The 27,371-nt window shown below is 38.9% G+C and overlaps 1 protein-coding gene across 1 annotated transcript in view; it reads left to right on the top strand.

The window, feature by feature from the left end:
- Positions 1–27,371, top strand: part of MYH15 (myosin heavy chain 15) — a 146,066-nt gene that overhangs the window by 75,406 nt on the left and 43,289 nt on the right. Inside the window, exons 26-31 of the mRNA XM_011285970.4 lie at positions 3,146–3,236; positions 5,499–5,888; positions 14,310–14,436; positions 18,934–19,052; positions 21,884–22,080; positions 25,537–25,886. Coding sequence (XP_011284272.2) covers positions 3,146–3,236; positions 5,499–5,888; positions 14,310–14,436; positions 18,934–19,052; positions 21,884–22,080; positions 25,537–25,886 — 1,274 coding nt within the window. The remainder of the gene's footprint in view (positions 1–3,145; positions 3,237–5,498; positions 5,889–14,309; positions 14,437–18,933; positions 19,053–21,883; positions 22,081–25,536; positions 25,887–27,371) is intronic.

The raw sequence follows: 27,371 nt of genomic DNA, 5'->3' as shown, positions 1-27,371 counted from the left end.
AAAAAACCCCAAACCCTTTAATATGAAGTTCAATATAGCCTTTGATCTCTTTGAAAAAAGTTTGCCAGATATAACTTCATTAAAATGTATATAGCTTTTCTATCAAGTAATTTACGATCTAAATATTAAACGTTAAAATCGAAAGCAAAACGTCACAATCAAAATTAGCAAAACTTTCAGCTCACATGAACTCAAGGCAAGGTGGCTTCTCAGTTTAGTTTTACTGCTTAGTGAAATGGACTTTCTCATCTTGTCTCTTGTCATCCCCTGCTCAGCTAGACTTTCTTCTCACCATGAGGGATTTTCAAGTAATTGCGAAAAGGTAAAATAGGAGAGAGAAACAGTGAGGCCCAAGAGTGAGGTAAGGCCAGGGTAAAGCTGGGAACAGGTCCATCACTGGAGCCACAGGAAAGAACACAGTCAAGTGAGCCTCACCGAGCTTCTGGTTTTTCTGTTTGTCTACATGAGTTGCCATGATACATGCTCATGTTCAGGTTTTGTTCATATTCTGATGAGTTACTGAACTTGATGGGTGTTTGGAAAAGAAGTAATCCTATAAATGTATGGAACATTGAAGTGATGATAGAGGTCTCTTAGCATTCCATTTTAAGATCATGTTTCAGCTCAGCAAAGTGAAAATGATGTTCCATGTCCTTGTAGGCCACAGGTCAAAGAGCTCTGGCATTTTAGAAATCCATGTTTTTGGAAAGATATAACATTAACTGTGAAACTTTTTCTCTAAATGGACCTATGTATATATAGAAACATAATATGTGATAAAGGTGGCATTTCAAATTAGTGATGACTAGAGTACTTAATAAACGGTGCTGAGAGTATTAGCTATTCATTTTCTGAGATAAAAGTTAACACACTACTCATACACACAAAATCCAGTTGCATTAAAGAATTAAAGGTAAAGACAAGGCTATAAAACGGTTAGAAGATTCAGCATTATTAACAGTAGCTAAGATATGGAAACAACCCAAACGCCCATTGATGGATAAATGGATAAAGAAAATATGGTGTTTACACACAATGAAATTTTATTCAGCCTTTTATTTTATTTTATTTTATTTATCTTATTTTATTTTTGAGAGAGAGAGAGTACATGAAGGAGGGGCAGAGAGAGAGGGGGAGAAAGAATCCCAAGCAGACTTAGCACTGTCAGCATGGAGCCCAGTGTGGGCTCAATCTCAGAACTATGATACCATGGCCTGAGACAAAATAAAGACCTGGAAGCTCACCTGATAGAGCCACCCAGGCACCCTTCTTATTCAGCCTTTAAAAACAAGGTAATCCTGCCATATGTGACACCATAGATGAATCTGGGGGATACGATACTGAGTGAAATAAAGCGGTCATAGAAGAACAAGTACTTCATGAATCCATTTATGTGAGGCATCTAAAATAGTCAAACTTACAGAAGCAGAGTAGAATGGTAGTTGTTTAGGGCTGGAGGGAGTGGAAAATAGGGAGTTGTTATTAAATGGGTATAAAGTTTCAGTTATGAAAGATGACTGAGTTCTAAAAATCTGCTATACAACATTGTCCCTATAGTTAACATTACTGTATTATGCACTTACATATTTGTTAAGAGGGTACATCTCATGTTAAATGTTCTTACCACGATAAAAACAATACAAATCTTTGCAAGAAAATTTAGGTAATAAATCTTAGAAAATTGGCAGGTTAGGGACACCTGGGTGGCTCAGTCGGTTAAGTGTCCGACTTCAGCTCAGGTCATGATCTCACGGTTTGTGAGTTCGAGCCCTGCATCAGGCTCTGTGCTGACAGCTCAGAGCCTGGAGCCTGCTTCAGATTCTGTGTCTCCCTCTCCCTCTGCGCCTCCCCTGCTCACTCTCTGACTCTCTCTGTCTTTCAATAGTAAATAAACATTAAAAAAAATTAAAAAAAAAAAAGAAAATTGGCAGGTTAAATTTTCTTGAATAAGTGACAAAAGCCAAAGACAGAAAAAGAATATCTTGATACTTAACGATATCACATTTCTAAATATTTATGTGGCAAAAGCCAACATAAGTAAAATTGGAACAAGTTATACAAGGTGTGAGAAATATTTTCAGGAGATACCAGAAAATAAGAATACTAAAAGAAAATCTATAATTCATTAATTATATGAACAATCTAGTAGACAAATGATCAAAGGATACCACCAGGTAGTTCGTTTGGTTTATTGGCCATTTTTAAATGACAAGATGCTGCCTCACTGTTAAACAGGGACATTAAAAACTAAGGTATTCTAATTTTCCAATTTCTGTCAGATTAGGAATAATTTAGAAGTATGCTAATATTAGGCGTAAATATAGAGAAATAATCTCACACTGCTATTGAAGGGCAAAGGGCAGGGTTATGTATTTTTAAGCACACACTTATACCTGACCCAGGGAATTCCCTACTCTGTATCCACTCTAAGGAAACACTCACATGTGCACAAGGGGGCATGGTTATGAACAGTGGTATTTACAGAAGGACAATATTGGGGAAAACCTAAGGGCTTATTAATGGGGAAGTGGGCAAATCAACTATAGGATGTCTAAATTATGGAATAGTATGTCACAGTTAATTTTTAAAATGAAGTAATTTATGTATGGGCCAACATGAAAAAAAACTCAAATGTGTTATTGGGTTAAAAATAAGTTATGGAGCTATAAATACAAATTATTTATATTTACATTTATATTTAATTATATATTTATTTATATTATTAATTATATATTATAATGTTATATTATATTATAATATATTAATTATATATAATAATATACTATATTATTATTTGTATTATTTTATTTAATTATTTATATATTTAATTATATTTATACTTAATATTACATATTATACCTTTCACAGTAGAGAAAATGAAACTATTTCTACCTACATGTAAACATAAATGCATGCCAATACTTAGAAAAAATGTCTGGAAGGATTCATACCAAATTGATAATGGTGGTTACCTCTTGGGAAGGAACAAAGATTAGGTGTGAGAGCCAAGGAGACTTCAGATATAGATGTAGTAGCTGAATTTTTATAAGAGAATAATTTCATGTGTTATTACTATAATTTTTTAAATATTTAAGTCAAATGTTATCACCTAAGAAATTCTATTTGATGCATTTTTCCCTTACAGGAAAGAACTAGAAATGAATCAGATGAGTTCAAAGGTGGAGAAGGAGAAAGGCCTGGTGGCTCAGCTTCAGAACATGGTTAAAGAGCTTCAGGTAATCATTTCTCATGTAGCTATATGTAGGTTCATGGGTAATAATTGGTACTTTAATGACAAATGCTTTGCCAAGGTATCCATACCCTGAGGCAACCATGGACAGAAGCAGAAAAGAGCAGTGGTTAAGAAGGAAAACTGCCACATTCCACAGATAAGTGACTTGGAAAAATGACCTCTTATGCTTAGATTTTCTTACCGTAATAAAAACAGGTAATTTGTCGAATATTTGTGGTGAAGCAAACATTGTGCTAAAATCCTAGATACGTATTTTTTTCAGTTATTAATCTTCCTGACAGCCTTTGAGCTAATATTATTAAATGCAATAGTACATTTAAGTGGTAAGCATAGTGCTTGATCTGTGGTGAGCATTCAGTGTTAGCAATTTAATTTTTTATGATGATTAGTCTTTGTGATTAGAAAACAATTCTATTTCTGTGCTGAAAATCTGTTTTGTACCTACTTGTAGTCTCAAAACATTATTTGGTAATGGGATGCTATTTATAAGTTTTAGACCATGTGGCTGTTTTACACTATTTGACCATGTTATAAAATAAGTATGAATGGATATATACACATACACACGTATATGTAACTCCTCACATATGCTGTATGCATATACATCTGTATGAGAGATGTTTTTCCTTTGGAGCTAAATATTTATCTCAGTAATGTAACCATTACTCAAAATAATTTTGAGCCTCTTTCTGATAATTATTTTCTGAGACATTTTAAATCAAATAAGAAAAACAGTCTCACTGATTTATAGGCATGATTTCAAACACAATATTAATCTCCAAGCGATTATCTATCATATTCACCAGGCTTGTCTTCAAGTGATACTTGACTTTATCCAAAATAAAAAGACTCAAAAATTTCAATTTATCCAAAAGACAAATTCTCTTACCTTCATGATTAAAAAAAAAAATGCTCTAGGGTGGCTCTAGGGTGCTCTAGGGTGCCTGGGTGGCTCAGTCGGTTAAGTGTCCAACTTTGGCTCAGGTCATGATCTCCTGGTTTGTGGGTTCAAGCCCCGCATCAGGCTCTGTGCTGTCAGTTCAGAGCCTGGAGTTTGTTTGGATTCTGTCTCCCTCTCTCCTTGCCCCTCCCCCACTCATGCTCTGTCTCTCAAAAAATGAATAAACATTAAAACAATTTTTTTTAATGCTCTAAAGATTATTTCTGAAGAAATGGTCTAGAAATGTTTGTTTTAATGATAGTATTGTTTGGGACAAAGGTATTGGATCCCAGAATAACTAGTTGGAAGGGGATCACATTTACTTGGATGTGGAAATCACAAATTTTTTAGCGCCTTCTCTGTCCCAACTCATCTACAGATCTGGTAGCCTACATATTGGCATGATCTAGAAATCGGCATCCTCGAAGCCATGGTACTCTAATTTAAAGGAAAGGAAACATGTTCTAAAATAGATACTATCCTTTTTCACTCCCGTCCTAACCTATGCGTAATTATTTAAGGTAATGTTATTGAACATCAGTGGCTTTCCTGTGCTGTACTATAATGATGCTATCAAGATTTGTAGAGCTATTTGCCCTTACACTACAAGAGTTTGGGGCTCTGAGAGTTCTTGTCACTAATTTCCTTTATCTAATAATTCTGCCTCTAATGGTATCAGATTACTACTCACCATAGCACTCCCCATTCCTCCACCCATTTTAATTCATTACTTCGGATCTCCTGGTACTTGAAATCACCTGCAGACCAAGAAACCAAGTAACCAAGTTTGGCAGAACTGTGTGTGAAATTAAATTGATGCTGTTTCTTATGAGTAAGTTGCTTGAACTCAGATATTTATTTGATTCATCAGATATTTGCCCAAGATCCCAATAATTGAGATTGGTACATGAATCCCAGATGCATGAGGTATTGTATATAAAATTCATCATGTTAGTTTTTATTAAGCTCTTGAAATTTTTTTTTCTTGTTCTATGAAAGGTGTTTCCTCTTCTTTTGGAAAGTCCTCTTTACTGTAGTTTCTCCTCCACGTATAGAATTTAATGAAGTTGCTCATCAACAAGATCTGGGAGATCTGGAGGAAGAGCACATTTGAACTCTGGTCTTTGTAGTGATTTGGGGAAAATCATTTAATTTCTATGTATTCTATCTTCTTTATAGAATGAAACCAAAGGTATTACATGACTTTTCTTAGTTTTGATACAGTTTTAAAAAATACAGTAAAGCTCTTGAATATAAAATATGCTACAAGCGCTTAGTAAAAGTCAAAATTATTTATTGCTGCAGAATCAGATACAGGATTTGAAAAGGGAACTGGAAACTGAAAGGACCACTCGAGCCAAGATGGAGAGGGAGAGAGCTGACCTCACACAAGAACTGGAAGACTTGAATGAAAGGCTGGAGGAGGCAGGAGGCACCCGTTTGGCTCAGCTAGACATAATGAAGAAACAGGAAACAAAATTCCAGAAGCTTCGCCAAGACATGGAAGAGGCCACACTGCACTTTGAGGCAACTTCTGCCTCTTTGAAGAAGAGACATGCAGACAGCTTGTCTGAGCTCCAGGGCCGGCTAGAAAATCTACAACAGGTCAAGCAGAAATTGGAAAAAGACAAGAGTGACTTACAGCTAGAAGTGGGTGACCTCCTGACCAATGTTGAGCAGATGACCAGAGCTAAGGTAAGCATCCTCAAGTCTACCTTATGGACTTCAGAACATGGAAGTAGGTAGGGGAGGCAAAGGAAAAGAAAAATAAACTGGATTGGTGACTTGAGGTGTTTGCTAACGGAGGCTGTATTTCTTTAGATTGACTAGATCAGGCTTAAGCTCAGTGCGCGTTGTTAAGGTCACATGGCTATTACCTGACTGTAGCCTGACAGTAGCTCTGGTTTAATTGGAGTTCCAGGCCATGTTTCTTGTGGGTCTTTCTGATGATGACATAAGTAAGTAGGCTAGAAAGCGAAGCCACTAGCTATGTGAGTAGTGTGTCTCTCTTGAAGAATGGCTTTGCGTTGGGAGCACACGTCGGGGGTGGCTCAGATACTCTAGGGTCTGTCTCCATGAATGGTGGACGCAAAGAACTTTGCTAAGGGGAGAGACTTTTTTCTCCTTCATGTTCTCTGGCATCTCTTTAACCAGCCAGCATGAGAAGGAAGTTTCACCATGTATTCTTTCTTCACCTAGACCACTAATCCATATAGTATAAGCTCTCATATCAAATGACTAGTATCAGATCACAGGTAATGGCCATCCTATCTTCTGGTAGTTGAGAGGGGGCGTAGTTTAGGTTAAGCAGAACAAATAGAGGCCTCCCTCATTTTACTGAGCTTTGCTTTATTGTGCTTCACAGATATTGTGGTTTTTACAATTGAAGGTTTGTGGCAACCCTGAGGAAGTCTATTGGTGCCATTGATGCAACAGCATATGTTCACGCCATGCCTCTGTGTCACGGTTTAGTAATTCTCACAACATTTAAAACTTTTTCATTATTATCATATTTATTATGGTGATCTGTGATCAGTCATCTGTGATGTGACTATTATAATTATTTGGGAGTGCCAAGAACCATGCCCATATAAGACAGCAGACTTACTTGATAAGTGTGTGTGTTCTGACTTCCACCAACTGGCTATTCTCCTATCTCTCTCCCCCTCTCCTTAGGCCTCTCTATTCCCTGAAACACAACAATATTGAAATTAGGCCAATTAATAACCCTACAATGTCTTCTAAGTGTTCAAGTGACGGGAAGAGTTGTACATCTCCCACTTTAAATCAAAAGCTAGAAATGATTAAGCTTAGTGAGGAAGGCATGTTGGAAGCCAAGACTGCCTGAGAGCTAGCTAGGCCTCTTGTGCTAAATGGCTAGCCAAGTTGTGAATGCACAGGAAAAATTCTTGAAGGAAATTAAAAGTGCTACTTCAGTGAGCACATGAATTATAAGCAAGTGAAACAGCCTTATTGCTGATAATGGAGAAAGTTTGAGTGGTCTGGATAGGAGATCAAGCCAACTACAGCATTCCCTTAAGCCAAAGCCTAATCCAGAGCAAAAGCCCAACTCTCTTTAATTCTGTGAAGGCTGAGAGAGGTGAAGAAGCTGCAGGACATGTCTGAAACTAGCAGAGATTGGTTCATGATGTTTAAGGAAAGAAGCAGTCCCTATAAAATAAAAGTGTAAGGTGAAACAGCAAGTGCTGGTGTAGAAACTGCAGCAAATTTACTAGCAGATCTAGCTAAGATACTTCATGAAGGTGGCTACACTAAATACAGATTTTCAATGTAGACAATCTTCTGTTGGAAGAAGATTCCATCTAGGACTTTCATAACTAGGGAGGAGAAGGCAATGCCTGGTTTCAAAGGACAGGTTAACTCCTGTTAGGAGCTAAAATTGAAGCCAGTGCCCACTTACCATTGTGAAAACCCTAGGGCCCTTAAGAATCATGCTAAATGTACTTTGCCTGTGCTTTAGAAATGGAACAACAAAGTCTGGATGACGACACATATTTAAAGTCCACTGTTGAGATCTGCTCAGAAAAGAAGATTCCTTTCAAAGTAGTACTACTTGTTGACAATGCACCTGGTCACTGAAAAACTCTGGTGAAGATATACAAGAAGATTCATGTTGTCTTCATGCCTGCTAACACAATATCCATCCTACAGCCCATGGATCAAAGAGTCATTTTGACTTTCAAATCTCATGATTTAAGAAATACATTTTGTAGGTCTATGGCTGCCACAGATAGTGATTCTTCTGATGGATCTGGGCAAAGTGTATTGAAAACCTCCTGGAAAGCATTCGCCATTCTAGATTAAAAACATTCATGATTCACAGGAAGAGGCCAAACATTAGCAGGAGTTTCGAAGAAGTTGGTTCCAATCCTTCCGGATAACTTTGAAAGGTTCAAGGTTCCACTGGAGGAAGTAACTGAAGATGTGGTAGAAAAAGCAAGAGGACTGGAATTAGAAGTGGAGCCTGAAGATGCACCTGAATTGCTGCAATCTCATGATACAACTTTAACAGATGAGGAGTTGCTTCCTATGGATGAGCAAAGAAAGTGGTTTCTTGAGATGGAACCTACTCCTGGTGAAGATGCTGTGAAGGTTATTGAAATGACAACAAAGGATTTAGAACATGATGTAAACTTAGTTGATCAAGCAGCAGCAGGGTTTGAGAGGATTGACTCCAATTCTGAAGGAGGTTCTTTGGGTAAAATGCTATCAAGCAGCATCACATGCTACACAGAAATCATTTATGAAAGGAAGAGTCAAATGATGTGTCAAAACTCCTTGTTGTCTTATTCTCAGAAATTGCCACAGCCACCCTAGCCTTCAGCAACTAGCAGCCTGGTCAGTCAGCAGCCATCAACGTTGAGGCCAAGACCCTCCACCAACAAAAAGATTATGACTCATTGAAAGCTCGGATGATGGTTAGCATTTTTTAACAATAAAGTATTTTAAATTATGACATACACATTGCTTTTTTAAAGATATAATGCTAATGTGCAGTTAATAGACTACAGTATAGGGTAAATATAACTTTTGTGTGCCCTGGGAAACCAAAAACTTCACTGACTCACTTTATTGTGATACTACCTTTATTGCACTTGTCTGGAACTGACCCCACAACATCTCCAAGGTATGACTATAGCCAGTGTCACATTCTCCTTGTGAGCAGAATTTGGGAAGTTATCTGGGAAAGAGACAAACCAACAATAAAGCTCAACTTTCATGGACCATGGCCAGAAAAATGCAGCATTTCTTCAGAGATACTGAGTGACTCCTAAAATATTTAGCCTTAATTCCCTTTAAAAAACCACATTGGGTAGAAAGAAACACAAAACATCCTGCTTTTCCTTCTCTTTCTCTCCACTCTTCCTGCCAATTATCTTAGAATATAAATCTAGTAAGGATTTAAGTCCTCTCTCCTCTATCTCATCTGTATTCTGCCTTTTATATGGACTCATCTTTCTCTCAGCAATGAAAGCATGCTTTCTCCATGCCCTGTAGGCTTCATTTGCTTTCCTCAGCCCAAATGAGACTCTAGAAGTCCTTACTCTTTATAATTTTCTCTGCCTCTTGTTTATCCTCAGGAATTCTTCTGTTTCTGCATATCTTAGTAGGAAGTCATAGTCATAAAACTGTTGATAGGTTCACCATAAATCCATACTAATTAGGTATGAATTTCATACTTTCCAATTTCCTCTAGAATTTCATTGCTGCTCAGAAGTTCTTTATTCTTCTAATTCACCTTCTGTTTTATTTTAAACAAAATCCTCCCTCAGATTCTAACCCTGACTTTCTAAATCCTTTTCAATAAATGGTAAGACCTAACTGATAAAATCAAGACCATTCAGTATAACTTCTCTCTTCACCCTTATATTTTTCTTACACTCATCCATTTCTTTCCTTCTTGTCCCAAAGAATAAAATATTTTTCCACATAACCATTACTCACCCATTGCAAAACAAACCAAAATAAAAAAGACTTTTCCTCAGACACTTAGGAGAAGGAAAGCAAGGTCTATCTATATCTGCCTTAATCTGTCTCCTTGACCAAAGAGTATTGTTCTATTTATCTATTGCTGTATAACAAATCATCCCTAAACCTTGTAGCTTGAAATAGCAATTTATTATCATCTCCCTTGGTTCTGGGGTTGACTGGCTTAGCTCAGATGACAGTTGAGACTGGAGTCATCTGAAGGTTTATTCATTCCTATGTCTGGCTCCTGAGCTGGGACAACCAGAACAGCTGGAGGCTAGATGGAAATCTCTCTCACCATGTGCCTAGTTTGGGTTTCCTCACAGCATGGCAGCCACAGAAGACTTGGACTTCTTACAAGGCAATTTAGGGAACAAAAGCAAGTATTACAAGAGACCAAGGCAGAAGCTGCAACAATTCTTGTGAGGCAGACTTACAATGCAGTGGAGTGATTCAGTTAGAAGTCACAGGTAGGGGTCTACACAAAGGTATGAGTACCAGAGGGTATGGCTCACTAGGGAGTCATCTTTGGAGACTAGTACCCACCACCCACTAGCACTCACTACCTCCTCACTCCTATAACTCCCTCAGTGTCTTTTCTTTCCCCTACATTACTTAAAAGTATTCTCCTAAATTGTTTTTTCAAAGATCAGTAATGTCTTCCTTTACTCAGATTAGCATGTCTAAAACCAAACTTATCACCTTCTTCTGAATCTAGTGTTTCTTCTGGACATTTCTGTCACTGACACCCTGTTTCTTCCCATCACCCAGGCTTAAAGCCTGTAATTGATTATGTGTTTCCTCCCTTGTTCTTTGCTTTCCAATCAATTCTTGCAGCAGGTCAAATTCTTCACTGTCTTACAGTTTTCCATTCCATACCCACACACAGGTAGGACTTTCATTACCTTTTAACTATTAATGTGGTTTCCTAAATTATTATTATTTTTTTGCTTCTAGCTTTTCTTTTCTCAATCTATCCCATATAGTATCCATATGAATATTTCTAGACATGGCTTTATAGAGTCATGTCCCTGCTTAACAGTGAACTCCAAATTGCTGCTTTTCAAGGTACCCTATGGCCTGTGATCTGACCCAATCTGCCCTGCCAATTTTAGATTCCATTACTGCTTCATGGACCTTCCATTTCAGCCAAGCTAACATGCTTGCCTTTCACCAAATATCTTTTCCCAGCAATGTGCCTTTTCCAAACTAAGCCCTCTCCCTGGAATGCTCAAGTTCAACTTCCCATATTAAAACTTTATCTATTTCAGAATTACTATAGCACTTTTGGGATCCTTCTTGTATTGCTGCATTATATAGTCTTTTAACTTTGCTTAAATAGAAAGCATCTCTAGGGCAGAAACTAGGTCTTATTTTACTCATGTTTACTACATGATATGCATAACCTGTATACTCAAGTACTAGCATTAACTTTTATATATGCCTTTTGGGAATTCTGTGGCACATAGATTCAGTGACTATCCAAGGTCATACAATTATGGCAGAGATGGGCCTTGACTCCAAATTCTGTTTATGTTGGTGTGTGGCCACATTGTGCTGCTACCTTAAATATTTCCTGGTGGGATAAATTGATTATGTTCATTCTCATAGGCATATATATTATACTGAAATTTTTCTTGAATTGTTTATTTCATCTTTTTCTGAATTATAATGCCAGGAATGCCAATACTCAGTGGTACAGTGGAAACTGAAGCATTTTCAAAAAGCATATTATGCTGACAGAGAAGCCCAGGGAAATTTAGAAGTTATAGTCAATCTCACAATTATCTTGATTATTTTGAATTCCCATTGGTTCCTGCATTTCTGGGAGACAGCATTTTTAGGCAGCATTTTAAGAATCAGCTGTAAGATGAATGTACATTATTCCATTAACCTTTTCTTTCCTAGTATCAAAATTAATGCCTATATTTATGCATTCTTTTGAAGGTACAACCATTTGAATGATATACCCTGTAAAGACTACCTTTAGATAAATAATTTCATTGTCTTTTGCAGATCCTGCTTGTAAAAATACATTGTAAGTAGAAAACGCTATGCCAATGGTTAACATGGCCCATCAATACCTACCACTTGAAGCTATGCCTCAGAGCGCATGCCTTTTCTGTCTGCCCAGGTGGCTGCATGTTCTGCAGATATGCACAGCCCAGCTGGGCTTTACTACACAGGAGTCTCTTAAAAACTAGGGATTCTCTGGCTCCTTTGCTAGCCATTTCCACACACCATTGACTAAGTTGTCTTATAGAGCTCTGTGTTCTTTCACCCTCAGCAAACAGATGCATAGCATAGAATATTCAGGGCCATAAACAGAAGTGCTATTTCTCACACCTGGATGTCTTCTTCCTGGCCCAGTTAATGGGTCATTTATTATTGGAGACAACATAAAATAAAGATGGTTTACATAGTTACCATATTTTTATCCTGTTTCCTCTGGCACTCAGGACTCATGACAATATGAGCCAACTGGATGTCAATGTAACATTCCCTTTGTTATTACTACTTCATATAACAGATACTTAGGAGTCTAGTTTTGGCTTTTTTTTTTTTTTTTGCCTCTGTACAGGAAGTTATCAGTTCAAATCTTAATTCTAATACTCACTAGCTCTGTGAATTTGGACAAGATGTTTAGCCTTTCTGATTCTGTCTTCTCGTTTATAGAAAAGAGTCAATCTGAACTTTTAAGGGATATTTTGTTGAAAAAAATCAATGTGCCAACTTTGTAAAATTGCTTTTAGGAGTGAGAGCAAACCTATTCAACAGATGAAATATAAGTAGACATTTCCGACCATCTAAAGACTGTTACATTTATCAATACTACAACCTTTTTAAAGTAGTAAGTGGAGAGTATGGATAACTGAATGTGCCTGACATTTAACATCAGTGCTCTATCCTACATGATGCTGATGGCATTGTATGAGAAGCTGGTCATTGAATCTCTGCCAAGTTTGGCTGCATACTCACCAGCAAGCCTGGGTGTGCTATGGAACATCTTTGAGCTTGAACTACATGACATTCCTTATAAGCCTCCAAATGGGCATGCACCTGATTTGGCTCTTCACTGGTTTCCTAATCAGTGGATAATATCTTCACCAAGCTAAAAAATAAATTTGGGGGTTGGGGATTATAAGGAAAGCTTGAATGTGACCTCTAAGTAAACTTTAGTGGGAATGTTGGCCAATCTCTCACTAAGGCAGTAATTTGATTGTCTTAGACATATGTTAAGTACCTATTTTGTGTCCAGCACCACACACTGCCTTGGGAATATAAGAAGATGTAATCTAGTAGTTTTTCACTGGGGATTTAGAATAGTCACTAGTGTAAGCTAGAAGAGAACAATCTTCAACACAGAGTTGGCTCTAGCTGGAGGTCTCCAAGGTTTTTGTAGACTCAGGAGTTTCCCAGAGGACTAAACCTGACATCTTAAAAATGTTCCTCATCTTTGGCCATTGCTACATCATACAAATTATGTTAATATTCAGAATATTAGGCTTACCACCAGATTTCACATGTGTCACCATTTTCTTGGAATGCCATTGGTGTGATCCCTTCTTTGTTGTCTTAATTCTTCCTTTTCCGTAGAACTCATTGTAAAAACAAAGATCTCACGGGACTGTTGTATTGAACGAGATTTAATACATGTAAAGAGCAAAACACAAAAACAGCTACCTATAGAACTATGGATCTCTAGAACCACCAATGTCCTTTCTGACCATATTAATAGCAAGGATGCAAATTAAAGCTAGGTAAAGGGACACAACCATTATACATCTGACAGTTCTTGGTCCTATTTTAGAATCTTGAGTCTCAAAGTCCTATCATTCCCTTTCAGAGTGTGGCAAAAATCTGATGGTTAGGTTGGTTATTTAAATAGGTGGAGGTACAACGGCCAAATGGCATATCCCTTTCTCCAAGCACAAAATACCCATTCTGAGAAGCTGGAGTTTAGAATTCAGTGTTAACCCAACAGGGTTACCTTGAGCCTTCAGCCTTAGTGATCCAGAGGGTGCGGTTGCTTTGACAGTTCAAACTTCCATTAAGCCATTGCAGCTCAGATCTACCTACTTTCTCCTCTACTGCTTAGTCAGCGCTTTGGATTTCTTTCCTGCTTCCCCTGTTCCCTCCCTCTCCTTTGCATGTTCCCAGTTGTTTATTGAACTTCTTGTATGTACTACATATTATTCTAGGCACTTGAGGGGGGGGCGGCTATCTGTGATCCAACAGAATCTCTATTCTCATGAAGCCTATTCTAGTGGGAGAGAAAGATAGTTAAATATATAACATAATGTCAGAAAGTGGCTGTGTACTTCATCAGTGTTTGGTATGTTTCCTTCTCCAAAAGAGGAAAGAATTCTAGAGAGGGTCCCAATACCCAGGGAATTTGGTTTCTCCATGACACCTACATCCTAAGAAGTTTGGGCTCCTTAAAGTACCAGACCTTAAGTTTACTGTGTGTGATGAAATTAGAAGATACAGTTTTCCAAATGTTAGCTGTGGTCTTCAGAGCAGAAGAGAGCACAAGGGTCCCAGGAACCACCCTTTCCCTTTCTTATGCAGCTAATTCAGCAGGAACTCCATGAGCCATGTTCAACTCTTCATTCTCAACCCTAGGCTAACTCTGAGAAGCTCTGTAGTCTGTATGAAGAGCGCTTGAATGAAGCAAATGTGAAACTAGATGAAGTGAGTCAGTTGGCAAATGACCTAAAAGCACAGAAGACAAAGCTACGGAGTGAGAATGGTAAGTAAATGTGCTGCTTCATTTGTGAGCCAGCCTCGGTCCCAGCAGCCTGGTGGAGGGACTCCTGAGATGATGAATCAGTTACTGAAACTGAGTGAGTATTTAAAGATTCTAGGGGAGGAATGCAGTCTCTGGGTTAACCTTGTCCACGGACATGCTCTTGTCTGGTAAAGGTCCCCTCCTCCCCCGTGCTGCTTTGGGAGGCTCCACCCAGCTCTCCTTCGGGAAGGAGAAAAGCACTACGCAGTTGGAAGAAGCAACTCTCAAGATCAAAAGATGACAGGGGCTGTCCACACAGCCTGTAAGGCATGACTTTTTATAGTGTCAACCTCATTGAAACAGACATTTTTTCTAATTTTCAATAATAAACCCATACTTTTTTTTATATTTAGTAAAAGCTATAGTCTATGCAATAGCCTACAAAGGCCACATAATTGGACCCCTCATTATCTCTCTGACCTCCTCTACTACTTTCCCTTTCTCCCATTCTGCCTTGGCTGAGTTTTTAACACACCAGGCACACTCGCGTCCTAGGGTCTTGCTCTAGCCTCTTCCTCTGCCCAGAATACTCTGTTAATTCTCCAGAGACTTGAAGATGAAGGTTAATCAAACAGATATCTGGGGACGTCAGGATAGGCCTTGTTGAGAAGGCAACATTTGAGTGCTCTCAACCACTCTCTGCTTCTTTTTTTAGAGTATTTAATACCTTCAAACAAACGACATACTTGACATGATAAATGTGCTTATTTGTCTGTCTCCATCTGTGAGAATGTAAGCTTCATGTAAGCTTTGTTTTATTCACTGATATATGTCAGTCATCTAGAATAATGCCTGCCACTTATTGGTGCTGCACAAACACTTGATAAATAAAAAGTAGAAAAATGTACCAAGGTTTACTCTGTACTTTCAGCTACTATTGATAGTTTTTTGTGTTTCATGGTTTTTTCCCCCCAATCTTTTACATTGTGGCAATTTTTTTGTGTTTTTTTTTCTTTTTTTCAATTTTCACAAGGTTTTTTTTTTTTTTGTATCTTTCATACTTAGTCATTTATAATGGCTACTTCTAACCCGTCAAGTAGAGGGACTATAGTTTACTTAACCTTGCCTCGGAACTTGACTTGTTTCTCTGCTGTGAACAGCATGTGACTAGCTGTTTCTCTGTAATTAGAATTATTTTTAGGAATATATTTCCAGAGTTCAAATTCCTAGGTCAATGAAAACAAACAATATTCTTGCCCAGAGGCACATACTTAACAAAAAGAATAAAGACCATTTGGACTGTATCACATCCTTCTGCTAGTGGACACCTGTTTCTAGATAGTAATTCTAGAATTAAAGCTAAATTATAATGGGCTGGCAAAACTGTAAACCTAGAAGCCCAGAAGATAGTGTTTTTGGTTCTAGCAGGGACACTGACTAGGATTCTTATAGTGGGAGCAGGGTATATGATACTTAGCCTTGTTAGAAAATCCCCAAGTTGCTCTCTGCTATTTAGGACATAGTCTGTGGACTCTACAGTCCAGTGACAAGACTGGAGAATACTTATATGTCTGGCCCTAAATGATGTGCTGTATAAAATTGTTGTGATAGGCACTGCCTACCTCCCCCTAGGTTATTGGCATTAATTTTCTACTCACTTTTTTGATGAGGAAATTACTAGGTAAGTGAGTGGAGTGAAAGTGGGTGTGAAGCGATAATTCGGCTCAGGATGAAGGACCTTTTTTTTCCTTCCTTTAATTCTTATTTTCACCTTTTGGCTTTGTGTGAATTAAATTTTAAGTACATACCTATCCAAACCTCCTTTCCCCTCACTGGGTCTATGCTCTAGATTTTTTGTTGCTTTTTTGCCATTACCCACTAGTCTCATGCCCTGCCCTGTCAACATATCAAACTCCGCTTTTAAAGCCAGTCAGTGGTAAATGTGATCAATTAAGCCATGTGAAGTGGGTACGTGCTCTATAAGATATGTGATATATTAGTCTCAACCCCCTAGTGGATTGGCATTTCTTCAGGCTCCTTTTCAATATGATGTTGTCACCCAGAGATTTTCGGTTTGGTCCACAGAACACCAGCAATCATCAAGACCCTTGAAGGGGGCTTATGAGGTTAAAATGATTGCTTTCTTTTTAGTCCTTTTGACATTTATATTGATGCTGCAAAAGCAGTGACAATTAAAACTACTTGAGCCTCATCAAGACACTCATCAAGACAGTGGTACCGCACTGTACTATTAATCATTATATTCAGTGATACATACAGTTGTTTTGGGGGGGAGTCAGTTTTAGGTAAGAATGTCCTTAATAAAGCAATAAAAATCAATCTTATTACATCCTGACCCCAAGTATATATCTTTTTAATATTCTGATAACAAAAGACGTATGCTTAAAGCACTTCCATTTTGTTTTTTTTTTAAAGAAGTTTTAAAAATTTTAATTCCAGTACAGTTAACATAGTGTTATGTTAGTTTCAGCTGTATAATACAGTGATTGAACAATTCTATACATTTCTCAGTGCTCCTCACAATGTGTGCTCTGAATTCCCTTTACCTTGTTCACCCATCACTGCCTTACCCCTCTGAAGTATGATGTGTGATTAAGTTCTGTGTTGAGCTAGCAGGTGTTTTCAGGGAGTATCTTATTTATTTGAAAGGACAAACTATGTTCTGACTTAAATATTTGGCAGATATTTTCTCAAAAATGAACAAAGCGAGCCTGTCGCTTCAAAGAAAACAACTGATATTATTTGTTGCCAATAATAAAATTGGAGTTTTAGGCAAAAATCAGATTCTGAAAGCCTGTATATGCCATCATGAGCTTGATGTTCTCAATTCTCAAAGACTTTTCTGATGAGATCACTAGTGATGTTAACAAACATGCTTTTTTAAATATTGTATAAGGGAATGTGTCAACATTTTGAAGATCTGCATAATTCAGTGAACACGTATTTTTCAAATCACCACTGCATGATGTTATACAATCATGTGTGGGTGAAAGATCCATTCAAAGTTTAAAATGGACTCCTAAAGTTTAATGTAACAGAGTAACACATTGCACCTAATCCTTGAGAAATTTCTATTTGTTGAGTTTTGGTGTTGTATCAAATAATAGTCACAATTATCTGAAAAGACAATGAAAATTTTTTTTAAAAATGAAAAGACTGAAGACTGTAAAATACATCTCCCTTCTCCATCTCCCTTTTCCAGGCTGGATTTTCTTCATATACTTCAATAAAACCCATGTATTACAATAGATTGACTTCAGAGGCGAATATGAAAATCTAGTTTTTATTAAGGCAGATATTTTTAAAAATGTAAAATAATGTCATTTTTATCACTGACTTTTCTGTGGTTTTGGAAAACCACAGAAAAAAAAATTTTTTTCTTTAAAAAAATTGTTGTTTATGTTAACATATTAACACATCACTAAGATTTTTATTATTATTTGAAAATGAATTAATACATATTTAAGTTTTTTCTTTTAATTTCAAAGACACCAACTATTAAAAATAAAATCCATGTAAACAAAATCTCTTTGGGGTACCTAATAAATTCTAAGCATATAGAGTGTTCCTGAGACCAAAAAGTTTGAGAACTGCTACTTTAGCCCAAATAGATGCTTCCTTAGGATGCTGAGAGGTTTAGAACTTGTTTATAGCAAGAGATATGGGGGTCATAAATATTTGGGGCTTTTAGTGTTACTATGGGAGCAACTGCCTCTGCCCATGATTGGCTCAGCATCTGGTACTGTTGTTAATCACCAAGGCATTTCTGTCTTATCAGTCTATCTATCAGAGAGGGTAGACTACAGTATAATGGAATCCCCCCCCCCCCCCACCGTGGTCATAGCCTCTACTATTTAATGACTATTTCTAATATTTATTTAGCAATTAGTCTACAAAACACATTCATACTCATTTAATTTCCATTAACAATTTTTTATTGTCCTCATTTTAGAAGTGAGGCAAAGAAGTTGTAATTATCTAGAAATTATATAGCCAGAAATTGGTAGTGCCACATGAAATGAACAAGGGAGCATAGCCTAAAAGAATGTGTTCTTCAGGGTTAAAAGCTTAATTTGAATCTACCTTCACCAACTACTGTCTGTGCATGTTTGTGTCTCCATCATATTCAAGTAAGTCTCCCTGGTTTCCCTTCTGTAATGTGGGTAATAAAGTACCGAAATAATCAAGGAGTTACGAGAATTTAACTAGATAGTAGTACCTAATGCATAGAAGATTCTCAATATATGGTAGCTAATATTACCTGTTATTGACTCAGACTCACTGCTAAAAGCCAGTTCTTTATCAGGGCTCTTTTGTGAGTCCTGGAATGGAACATTGCTATGGTGCTGCTGATAACCGAACTCTCAGACCTTTTTAAGTATTATAAATATGTTGTAGGAGTCATTGTGGTTGCCCTTCAAGTGAACGAGTTAAGTGAGGAGATAGTGGATGAGGAGGAAGGCCATGATTAACTTACTTTGTGAAATCTTTCTATAGGAGAGCTCCTAAGGAGGCTGGAAGAAAAGGAGGCTCTGATAAACCAACTTTCCAGGGAGAAGAGTAGCCTCACTCGACAGATAGAAGAACTAAAAGGGCAACTGGAAGAGGAGTCCAAAGTAATGCATCTATTATTTCTCATCAGTAGCTTGACTGTATGTGTAAAAAAATACTAGTGCTTGATGGGGCAGTTTCAGCATCTTCCCATACAAAAGAAGAGAGGAAAGTGCCTCAGAAGTTGTGGGAAAAAGAACATGGTGGACCTTGTATGTGCTGGGAAGGGCCTTGATCACTGAAGGATCTTCCTCAGTGATTCAAATTACTTGTCTAGTTTGTCAGATTTAGAGCAAGCAAACTGTATTTCCATTTTGCATTATTACTTGAACAGTAAGTCAGCAAGGCTCTTTATGGATCTTTGATTCTGAATTGCACCAAGAGGTTAAATTAAATAAAGGACTAGAATGAAATAAATGAGGCTGACTTAGTTCAATATTACTTTTAAGTTGTCAATAAGTTATACATAGTGGTCATTTCTTCCTAAGAGGAGATATACTGTTGCTAGCAGGTGACCCCAGTGAAAGTGGCTCTTTAAGGTGAAAGCCTATGAGAGAGAAATTCTTTGAGCTCTGGTTATTTCAAGTTAATTCTTCATTCATATTCAAGGCACCTTGTTGCTAACACCCCAAAGTGCCTCACTTATTAGTAATCTCACTACAAAGGCATCTACTCTGAGGTGAAGGTCATTGAGACTATAGACTTCTGTTCTTAAATATTTTATTTTATTCCCTCCACTCTCCTTGTTTTCTATATTATATATACATTTTTATTTTTTATATGTTTGTTTATTTTGAGAGAGAGAGAGAGAGGAAGCACACACACTCAGGTGAGTGAGTAGGGGAGGGGCAGAGAGGGAGAGAGAGAATCCCAAGCAGGCTCCATGTCATCAGTGCAGAGCCCAACGCAGGGTTCGAACTCACGAACCATAAGATCATAACCTGACCCCAAATCAAGAGTTGGTTGCTTAACCTACTGAGCCACCCAGATGCCCTAATATTATATGTACATTTTTAAATGACCACCATGGTTTGTACATCAGGCAGTCTGCTAGATACTTCACTCGTGTTATTTCAATCTTCATGTAAGTCCTATGAAACCAGTAGACTTATATCTTTTTATATGAAGAAACCAAAGTTCTGAGAAGAAAAATAACATGCCCAAGGTCATACAGCTAGTAGTAGACAGTAAAGGAATTGACGCAGGTAGTGAGATGATTTAATTTATATTTTGGAAGATCTCTGGCTGACTTCCCAGTGGCTTCCAGCTGGCCTATGAGGCCCCTTTGCATTGGTTCCAGCTTCCTCCTGTGACCTCGCGTCATACATCTGCTTCTCTCATTTTCTCCCCTCCAGCCGCCCAGGCTGCCTCTCTGCCTCTTAAACAAACCACCATTATTCCTGCCGTAGGACTTTCTTAGCTGCTGTTTCCACTGTGTACAGGTCCATCCTCAAGGGCTTTGGGCAATGATGAGAAGAAGCCAAACATTCTACATTGTGTCACTCTGTTTTAGTTTCTTTCTGCTGTCAGCATTTTTTTTAAAAATTAATTTGTTTATATGTTTGTTTTGTGTATCCACTCACTCATTTATGGTTCCATAGGGGAAAGACTTTGTCTGCATCTCACTCATCCGTAAACACTAATATCTTGAACAGGTGCTCAATAAATATATAAGAGGTAGGCAATTTAAAGCCAATTTTATTGGATTTCAAAACCTCTGTCCTTCTCAGGGTCGATGTGTATTGTTCCTCCTCCTTCCCTTCCCTCTGGCTGAGGCTGCCTTTAACTAAGCCTTTGCTCTCAGAGCTGCTTCCACCTGAGAAGATGCTTTTTTTCTAATGTGCAGAAAGGACCCATGTGGACTGGCAGAGACTCCGTTAGACTAGGTTCTTTCCACTCGACTAGATTATCTCTCGGGAATGATGCCTCTAGGTTAACTAGACCACTATATAAATGGCAGAAATTTTCACTAAACTGAGTTCTGCTGTCCAAAAAGTATGGTAGCCACTATGGCACTACTGGTGGCTATCTAAATTAAAATTTACATTAATTAAAATTAAAATTCAGTTTTGACCACACATTGTACTAAGCACATTTTGAGTGCTTAATAGCCACATGTGGCTATGGTTACCATATTGGATGGTACACATATAAAGTGTTTTCATCACTACCGAAAGTTCTATTGGAGGGGCACCTGGGTGACTCCGTCAGTTGAATGTCTGACCCTTGATGTTGGCTCAGGTCATGATCTCAGGGTTGTGGGATTGAGCCCCACATGGAGCTCCATGGAGCCTGCATGAGATTCTCTCCCTCTCTCCGTCTGCCCCTCTCCTCCACTCACTCTCTCTCTTTCTATTTAAGATTTAAAAAAAAAAGTTCCATTGGATAGTGCTGTTTTAAAATGAGATAGTTTTCAGAGATTTACATGTGAAAGAAAAGATTTTGTTTTTTCATTAGTGAATATAAAGCTGGACCAAATCTCAGTGATCCTTTTTAGTCCAAATAACATCTGAACCTTATATAGGGCTAAATATAAATCTTATTGCCTAAATGGTAGGGAATATTCTTACTACCTTTGCCTCCCCCACTATTTCCTGAACTCCAGGGCTGCCTATTGCTGAAGCCCACATAGTCAGGCAGGCATTTCCCTAAATAGAACTCTCTTCCCTGTTATACCGGCAGCAATTAGATACTCTATCCTTTCTTGTCCCCAATTCTTTCCCTGGTATTATCTTACTAGGTTCAGGTTCAGCTTGCATTTGTGACAGGTTGTTATTAACCTTATCTAAAAAAAAAAAAAAAATGATGTCACCTCCAAGCGTTTCGTTGTTAATGGTAGTGATGCCTTTTCTTTTCTTTCTTTTTTTTTTTTTTAACATGTGTTGTGTCCTTTAAGTCACAGAGTGCCCTGGCCCAGGCCCTGAAGTCAGCCAAGCATGACCGTGACCTTCTCCAAGAGCAATACGAGGAAGAACAAGAGGCCAAGGCTGAGCTGCTCCGGGCTCTATCCAAAGGCAATGCCGAAATGGTGCAGTGGAGGATGAAGTATGCAGATGACACCACTCAGAGAACTGAAGACTTGGAGGAAGCCAAGTGAGTAGAGCCAGGTGCACCTGAACCTGGAGGCAGTTACACAGCAGGGGATGGGGGTAGTGACTGTGTCTTAAAGACCTCATGTATACACTTAACAACTCCTTACCAAGTGTGTGAATAAGCCCGAGACCGGAGCTGAAACAGCCACTGCTGGCAAGGAACACGTGCTCCAGTGAGGGCTACAAACTAAAAATTATAATACAAAGTAGGAAAGACTATAAAGAGATCCTGGTGAAAGAAAGGAGGCTCTTTCTAGGGCCCAAGGCAAGTCTTCATAGAAGATGTGACTTTGAGCTATGGTTTGAAAATGGGCTAGCACTTGAAATCCTAGACTTCATTTGGAACATCAAAATAATCGAGTCCGTGTGTGTACACGTCTCCATACATTCAAGTCATTATGTCTCTGGTCTACAACCTGTAGACTACAAAGTGGTCTGTGAAGATGGACAGGGATGGCTGGAAACATATCAGGATCTGTCGTCATGCCTTAAGGGACAAACGTTTCTTTGAAAAGAAATCACCCTCAGACCACCTCTAAGGTTAGAATGTCGGTTTTATAGCCAACACTACATAAAGGTGTTAGAAGTCCTTCTCAGAAACTACGGGAGCTTGGGGCCTAGATGAATCAAGACTTGGTACCGGGGTGTAGAACTGAAACATTTTGCTCAGAGGTCAAAGGACCGTGTAAATTTGAGAGAAAGTGTCAAACCAACCCCAGCTTTATAGTCATTAAAGGTTTACTCAAAAGAATGTGTCTCTGGCTTGGTAGCTTAGCAAAAATTCGGAGCAGATCATTACAGTTCTCTTTAGTTTCAACCAACAATATTGTTTTTCAGTTCTTTTCCTAAATATTTGAGAGACGTGGCTGGGCACTTGCTTAACAGTCGCCGTGGCCTGTCCCTAAAGGGGTATCAAGTAATCTGTCTCTGAAGCCACAGTAACTTAAAAAGGGCTTTGGGATGACAGGTACTAAAAATATCTGCTGTACATCTTTGAAAAACTCTGCACCACAGAAAAGTGGGGCTTTGAACTGAAATGGCTCCTCATACCTGAAATATGGCATTTGCTTCTAAAGTAAGATTTTTTTTCCTTCGGTGATGGAAAATTTCTGGTGCAAGTGCCTAGCAGTCACAGTGTTTGAAGGTTTTCTTGGGAGGGGCAGAAAAGAGGGAAAGTATATAGACCACATATAACCGTGTGATTTTGTTGAGCTAACAAATTGTTGTCCTGCAGCACGTGACAACTAAAGAGAAATAACGGACAATGTGGTAATATCCGAATCCCTCTTCTGCTTTAAACTTAGTTGAATATCAAATAAATAAAACGTTGTCTATATTATGTTTTCTTTCTAAATCACCCCAGGGAGGCAGAGGTACAAAAAAAATCCTCTAGGATCCCCCCCCCCTTTTTTTTAATTGGCAAGTTCAGGGTCCACCTGCTTTGATTTCCAGTCTTGTCTTCACAGCATGACTGTGTCTAGCTGAATCAAGCTCATCTGAGACCCAGTTGACTACTTCCAAATCCCACATTCCCTAAGGACAGGGATTTGGTTTCTTAATCTTCTACCTCTGCTTGCAGATTCTAGCGCTAAGTACTAAGTAAGAACTTATGGTTGCAAGTTGAAGAACAAAGGGTAGTTGGTATGAAATGTGGACAATGTTATTAGTGAAATGAGGGTGACCAACTTGTCTATTTTGCCCCATGGGCTTGTGGGCTTGCCTGATTTTAGCACTGATAGCCCCACATCGCGGTGAAACCCCTTAGTATAGTTGGTCACCCTTAGTAAAATCCCTATTTTCTGGTACCAGTTGGGTATTTCTAAAGTAGTTATTACAAGATCCTTGTTTTAGATGGGCTAAAGCATCGGAATCTCCTTTTTTCTCCAGCTTTATTGAGATGTAATTGACATTCATGTATCCATATTGATATTGACATGCTGGTACCAACTCTAGTTTCATCTGGGCCCCAAACTCTTGTATACTATTGAATATGTTTAAGGAATACAATGTGATGATTTCATATATGTACATATTGCGAAGTCTTTATCACAATGTGGTTAGTTAACACATCCCCTGCCCTATGTAATTACCATTTGTTGTCGTTATGGTGAGACCATTAAAGCTCTACTCTCACAGCAGCTTTCAAGTATATAAGACAGAATTGTTAACTATGGTCACCATGCGATCCATCAGAATCTCCTCTTAATATTTAGGAAAAATGAAGCAAGGATGCTGAACACAGATTGGATTTTGAAGGCTCCTGCCCAAAAGGGGCTGTATGATCACATTGCTCTGATGGGCTAGTTGTGTGGCACATGTTCATTCCGGAGGGTCTTTTTCTGTTTAATAATAGTAGATCAGAAAGAGCTTTGGTATGCACCGTACCTTTCATCTAAGAAGTGTAATGAATGGGTAAGAATGGGGCTGCCAGTGTCCCTGCGGGAGATGTGAGCAAGAAAACACATTTCATCCATTAGAAAGTCTCAGAGCACTGCATTGTGGGGGTGGTGGAGGAAGCACTTTAATAAGCCACTCCATCTCAGGGGATGCTGGCGGGACAATAGTGGGGGCTAGAGTCCCTCCTGAGAGCAGTGGGACCTGTTAAGTGAGCATAACAATGGCATGGATTTGAGTATATAAATTTGAGCAGATAATCTGGGGTAGAGAAAAAATTCAGAGAAAAGACAGAACTTTGGCCTGTTTAAGAGCCATGTGATAAGAGGGAGAGAGAATGAGCAGGAGAGAACCAAAGAATGTTCCTTGGGAGCAATGTAGCAAGGAGATCTTTAAAGATTAGATGCGCCTAAGAACTTTTTTTTTTAATGTTTATTTATTTATCTGAAAAAGAGAGAGAGCAGGGGAGGGGCAGAGAGAGAGAGAGAGAGAGAGAGAGAGAGAGAGAGAGAGAGAAAATCCCAAGCAAACTCCGTATCAACAGCGCAGAGCCCGACTCCGGGCTCAAACTCACAAACTGTGAGCTCATGACCTGAGCTGAAATCAAGAGTCGGATGCTTAACCGACTGAGTCACCCAGGTGTCCCAATGTGCCTACAACTTTCAACAACTGCTTACTGTTGGTGGGGTGTTCAGTACGATCTTCTTCTTTCTCCCATTTCTTAAGTCATCAATAAAGTCTGTATTGCTTATAGGAGGTTTAGGGTAAGCAAATACTTCCAGGATTCAGAGATCCTGACTTCCAAGACCAGGGTGACAAAGGGTAGGGGAAAATAAAGCACACATGTACACAGGAGCCAGAGGATGATGGCCAGCCGACATCTGGGCTCTATAGGCACAAGGAAGTCATTTTCCAGCGTGAGCTGCTTTTGCTTGGTATCATTAAGCCAACCTCAAGGGCCACCCTATTTTGTACCGAAGCACTGTTTTAATCCAGGACAAACCGGGTGAGCTCTCTGAGGGCTGAAGCTCACCTGCCATTTGTTTGGGTCTCCCCTTTGCAGGAAGAAGTTGGCAATTAGATTGCAGGAGGCGGCTGAAGCCGTGGGGGTAGCAAATGCCAGAAATGCCTCCCTGGAGAGGGCCAGGCACAGACTGCAACTCGAGCTCGGGGACACCCTGTGGGACCTTGGGAAGGCCCGTTCCTCAGCAGCGGTACTGGACCGGAAGCAGCAGCACTTTGACAAGTGCTTTGATGACTGGAGGCAGAAGCAGGAGGAGTCACAGGCCGTGCTGGAGGCCTCTCAGGAGGAGGCCCGTGCCCTTAGCATGGAGCTCCTTAAGCTCAGGCACGCCTGCGAGGAGAGCACTGTGAGCCAGGAGACGCTTCAGAGGGTGAACAAGAATCTCCAAGGTACTCTGAGCTGGGCTTGGAGCCAGAGCAGGACAACGTCGTGTGGGGGTGCCCTGGCTACCAGGGCAGGGCTGTCCTTCATGGTCAGAAGCCTTGGCATTGTCATGGTCCCGCTCAGGTTTTCACTTTACTATTTTTTAAAAAAATTTTTTTATGTTTATTTATTTCTGAGACAGAGAGAGACACAGCATGAGTGGGAGAGGGGCAGAAAGAGAGGGAGACACAGAATCCGAAACAGGCTCCAGGCTCTGAGCTGTCAGCACAGAGTCCGACACGGGGCTCAAACTCACAAACTGTAAGATCATGACCTGAGCCAAAGTCGGTTGCTCAACCAACTGAGCTACCCAGGCACCCCTTCACTTTTCTACTTTTAATACTCTTTTTGGAAACCTTTTTAAAATTAGTTATTAGTTTTATTAAGTTCTAAAAATAAGACTGCTTTCTTTTATTTTTTAAAACTGTTTATTTATTTTTGGGAGACAGGGACAGAGTGTGAGTGGGGAGGGGCAGAGAGTGAAGAAGACACAGAATCCGAAGCAGGCTCCAGGCTCTGAGCTGTCAGCACAGGGCCCGATGTGGGGCTCGAACCCACAAACTGCGGGATCATGACCTGAGCCTAAGTCAGAGACTTAACTGACTGAGCCACTCAAGTGCCCTGAAAAAGGACTACTTTCTGACCTTAGCCCTAGGTTCCCTCTGTCAAGAAAGCCACTTTTAAGAATTTCTTTATCACCCATAGTCTTACCAAGATTTTCCATGCATATATTCATGTGTGTATTATTCAAATTATACAGTATTTGACACTGTTTCTTTTCTTTTCTTTTCTTTTCTTTTCTTTTCTTTTCTTTTCTTTTCTTTTCTTTTCTTTTCTTTTCTTCTTTTCTTTCCTTTTCTTTCCTTTCCTTTTCTTTTCTTTTCTTTTCTTTTCTTTTCTTTTTTACATTTGTCAGTATATTTTCTAATTTAACAAATATTTCCATAGGCTACGCTATGTGCCGGGCTCTGTGGTGCATGTAACCATTCGTTATTTAATTCTCAAAACAGTCCTATGTGTTAGTTTCTTTGTCTGTAAAATGCAGATTATGTTAAATCGTGTAAGATTAAAAAATTGTCCAAATTCACAGTTGATCAAAAGCAGATCTGAGATTGGAGCCCAGCCAGCTTGACTCCGGCGTATACACCCTTAACGACCAGCTGTGCCACCTTCCACATGCCTTGTTATTCTCTTTGCATGTCTGTACAAGGAGACCTGCCGCGTGATTGTTGATAGCTAGGTAGTGTTTTATAATAAGGATGGTTAACGTTTTTTTAATGAGACCTTATTCAGCTTAGATATGATGTTTCACAATTATAAGTTATACTATACTGTACATGCTGCACATATATTTGTGGACATGTAATAATAATTCAGTCGGGGTGGATTCCTAGAAACAGAACTGCTGGGTTAAAGGAATGAACTTCTCAATTTTGAGATACTGCCAAGCA

This window comes from Felis catus, chromosome C2, assembly GCF_018350175.1.
Source record: "Felis catus isolate Fca126 chromosome C2, F.catus_Fca126_mat1.0, whole genome shotgun sequence".
NCBI classification, from domain to species: Eukaryota; Metazoa; Chordata; class Mammalia; order Carnivora; family Felidae; genus Felis; species Felis catus.
Note: the sequence above shows the minus strand (reverse complement) of the source record. Positions and strands in the feature narration are given on the sequence as shown.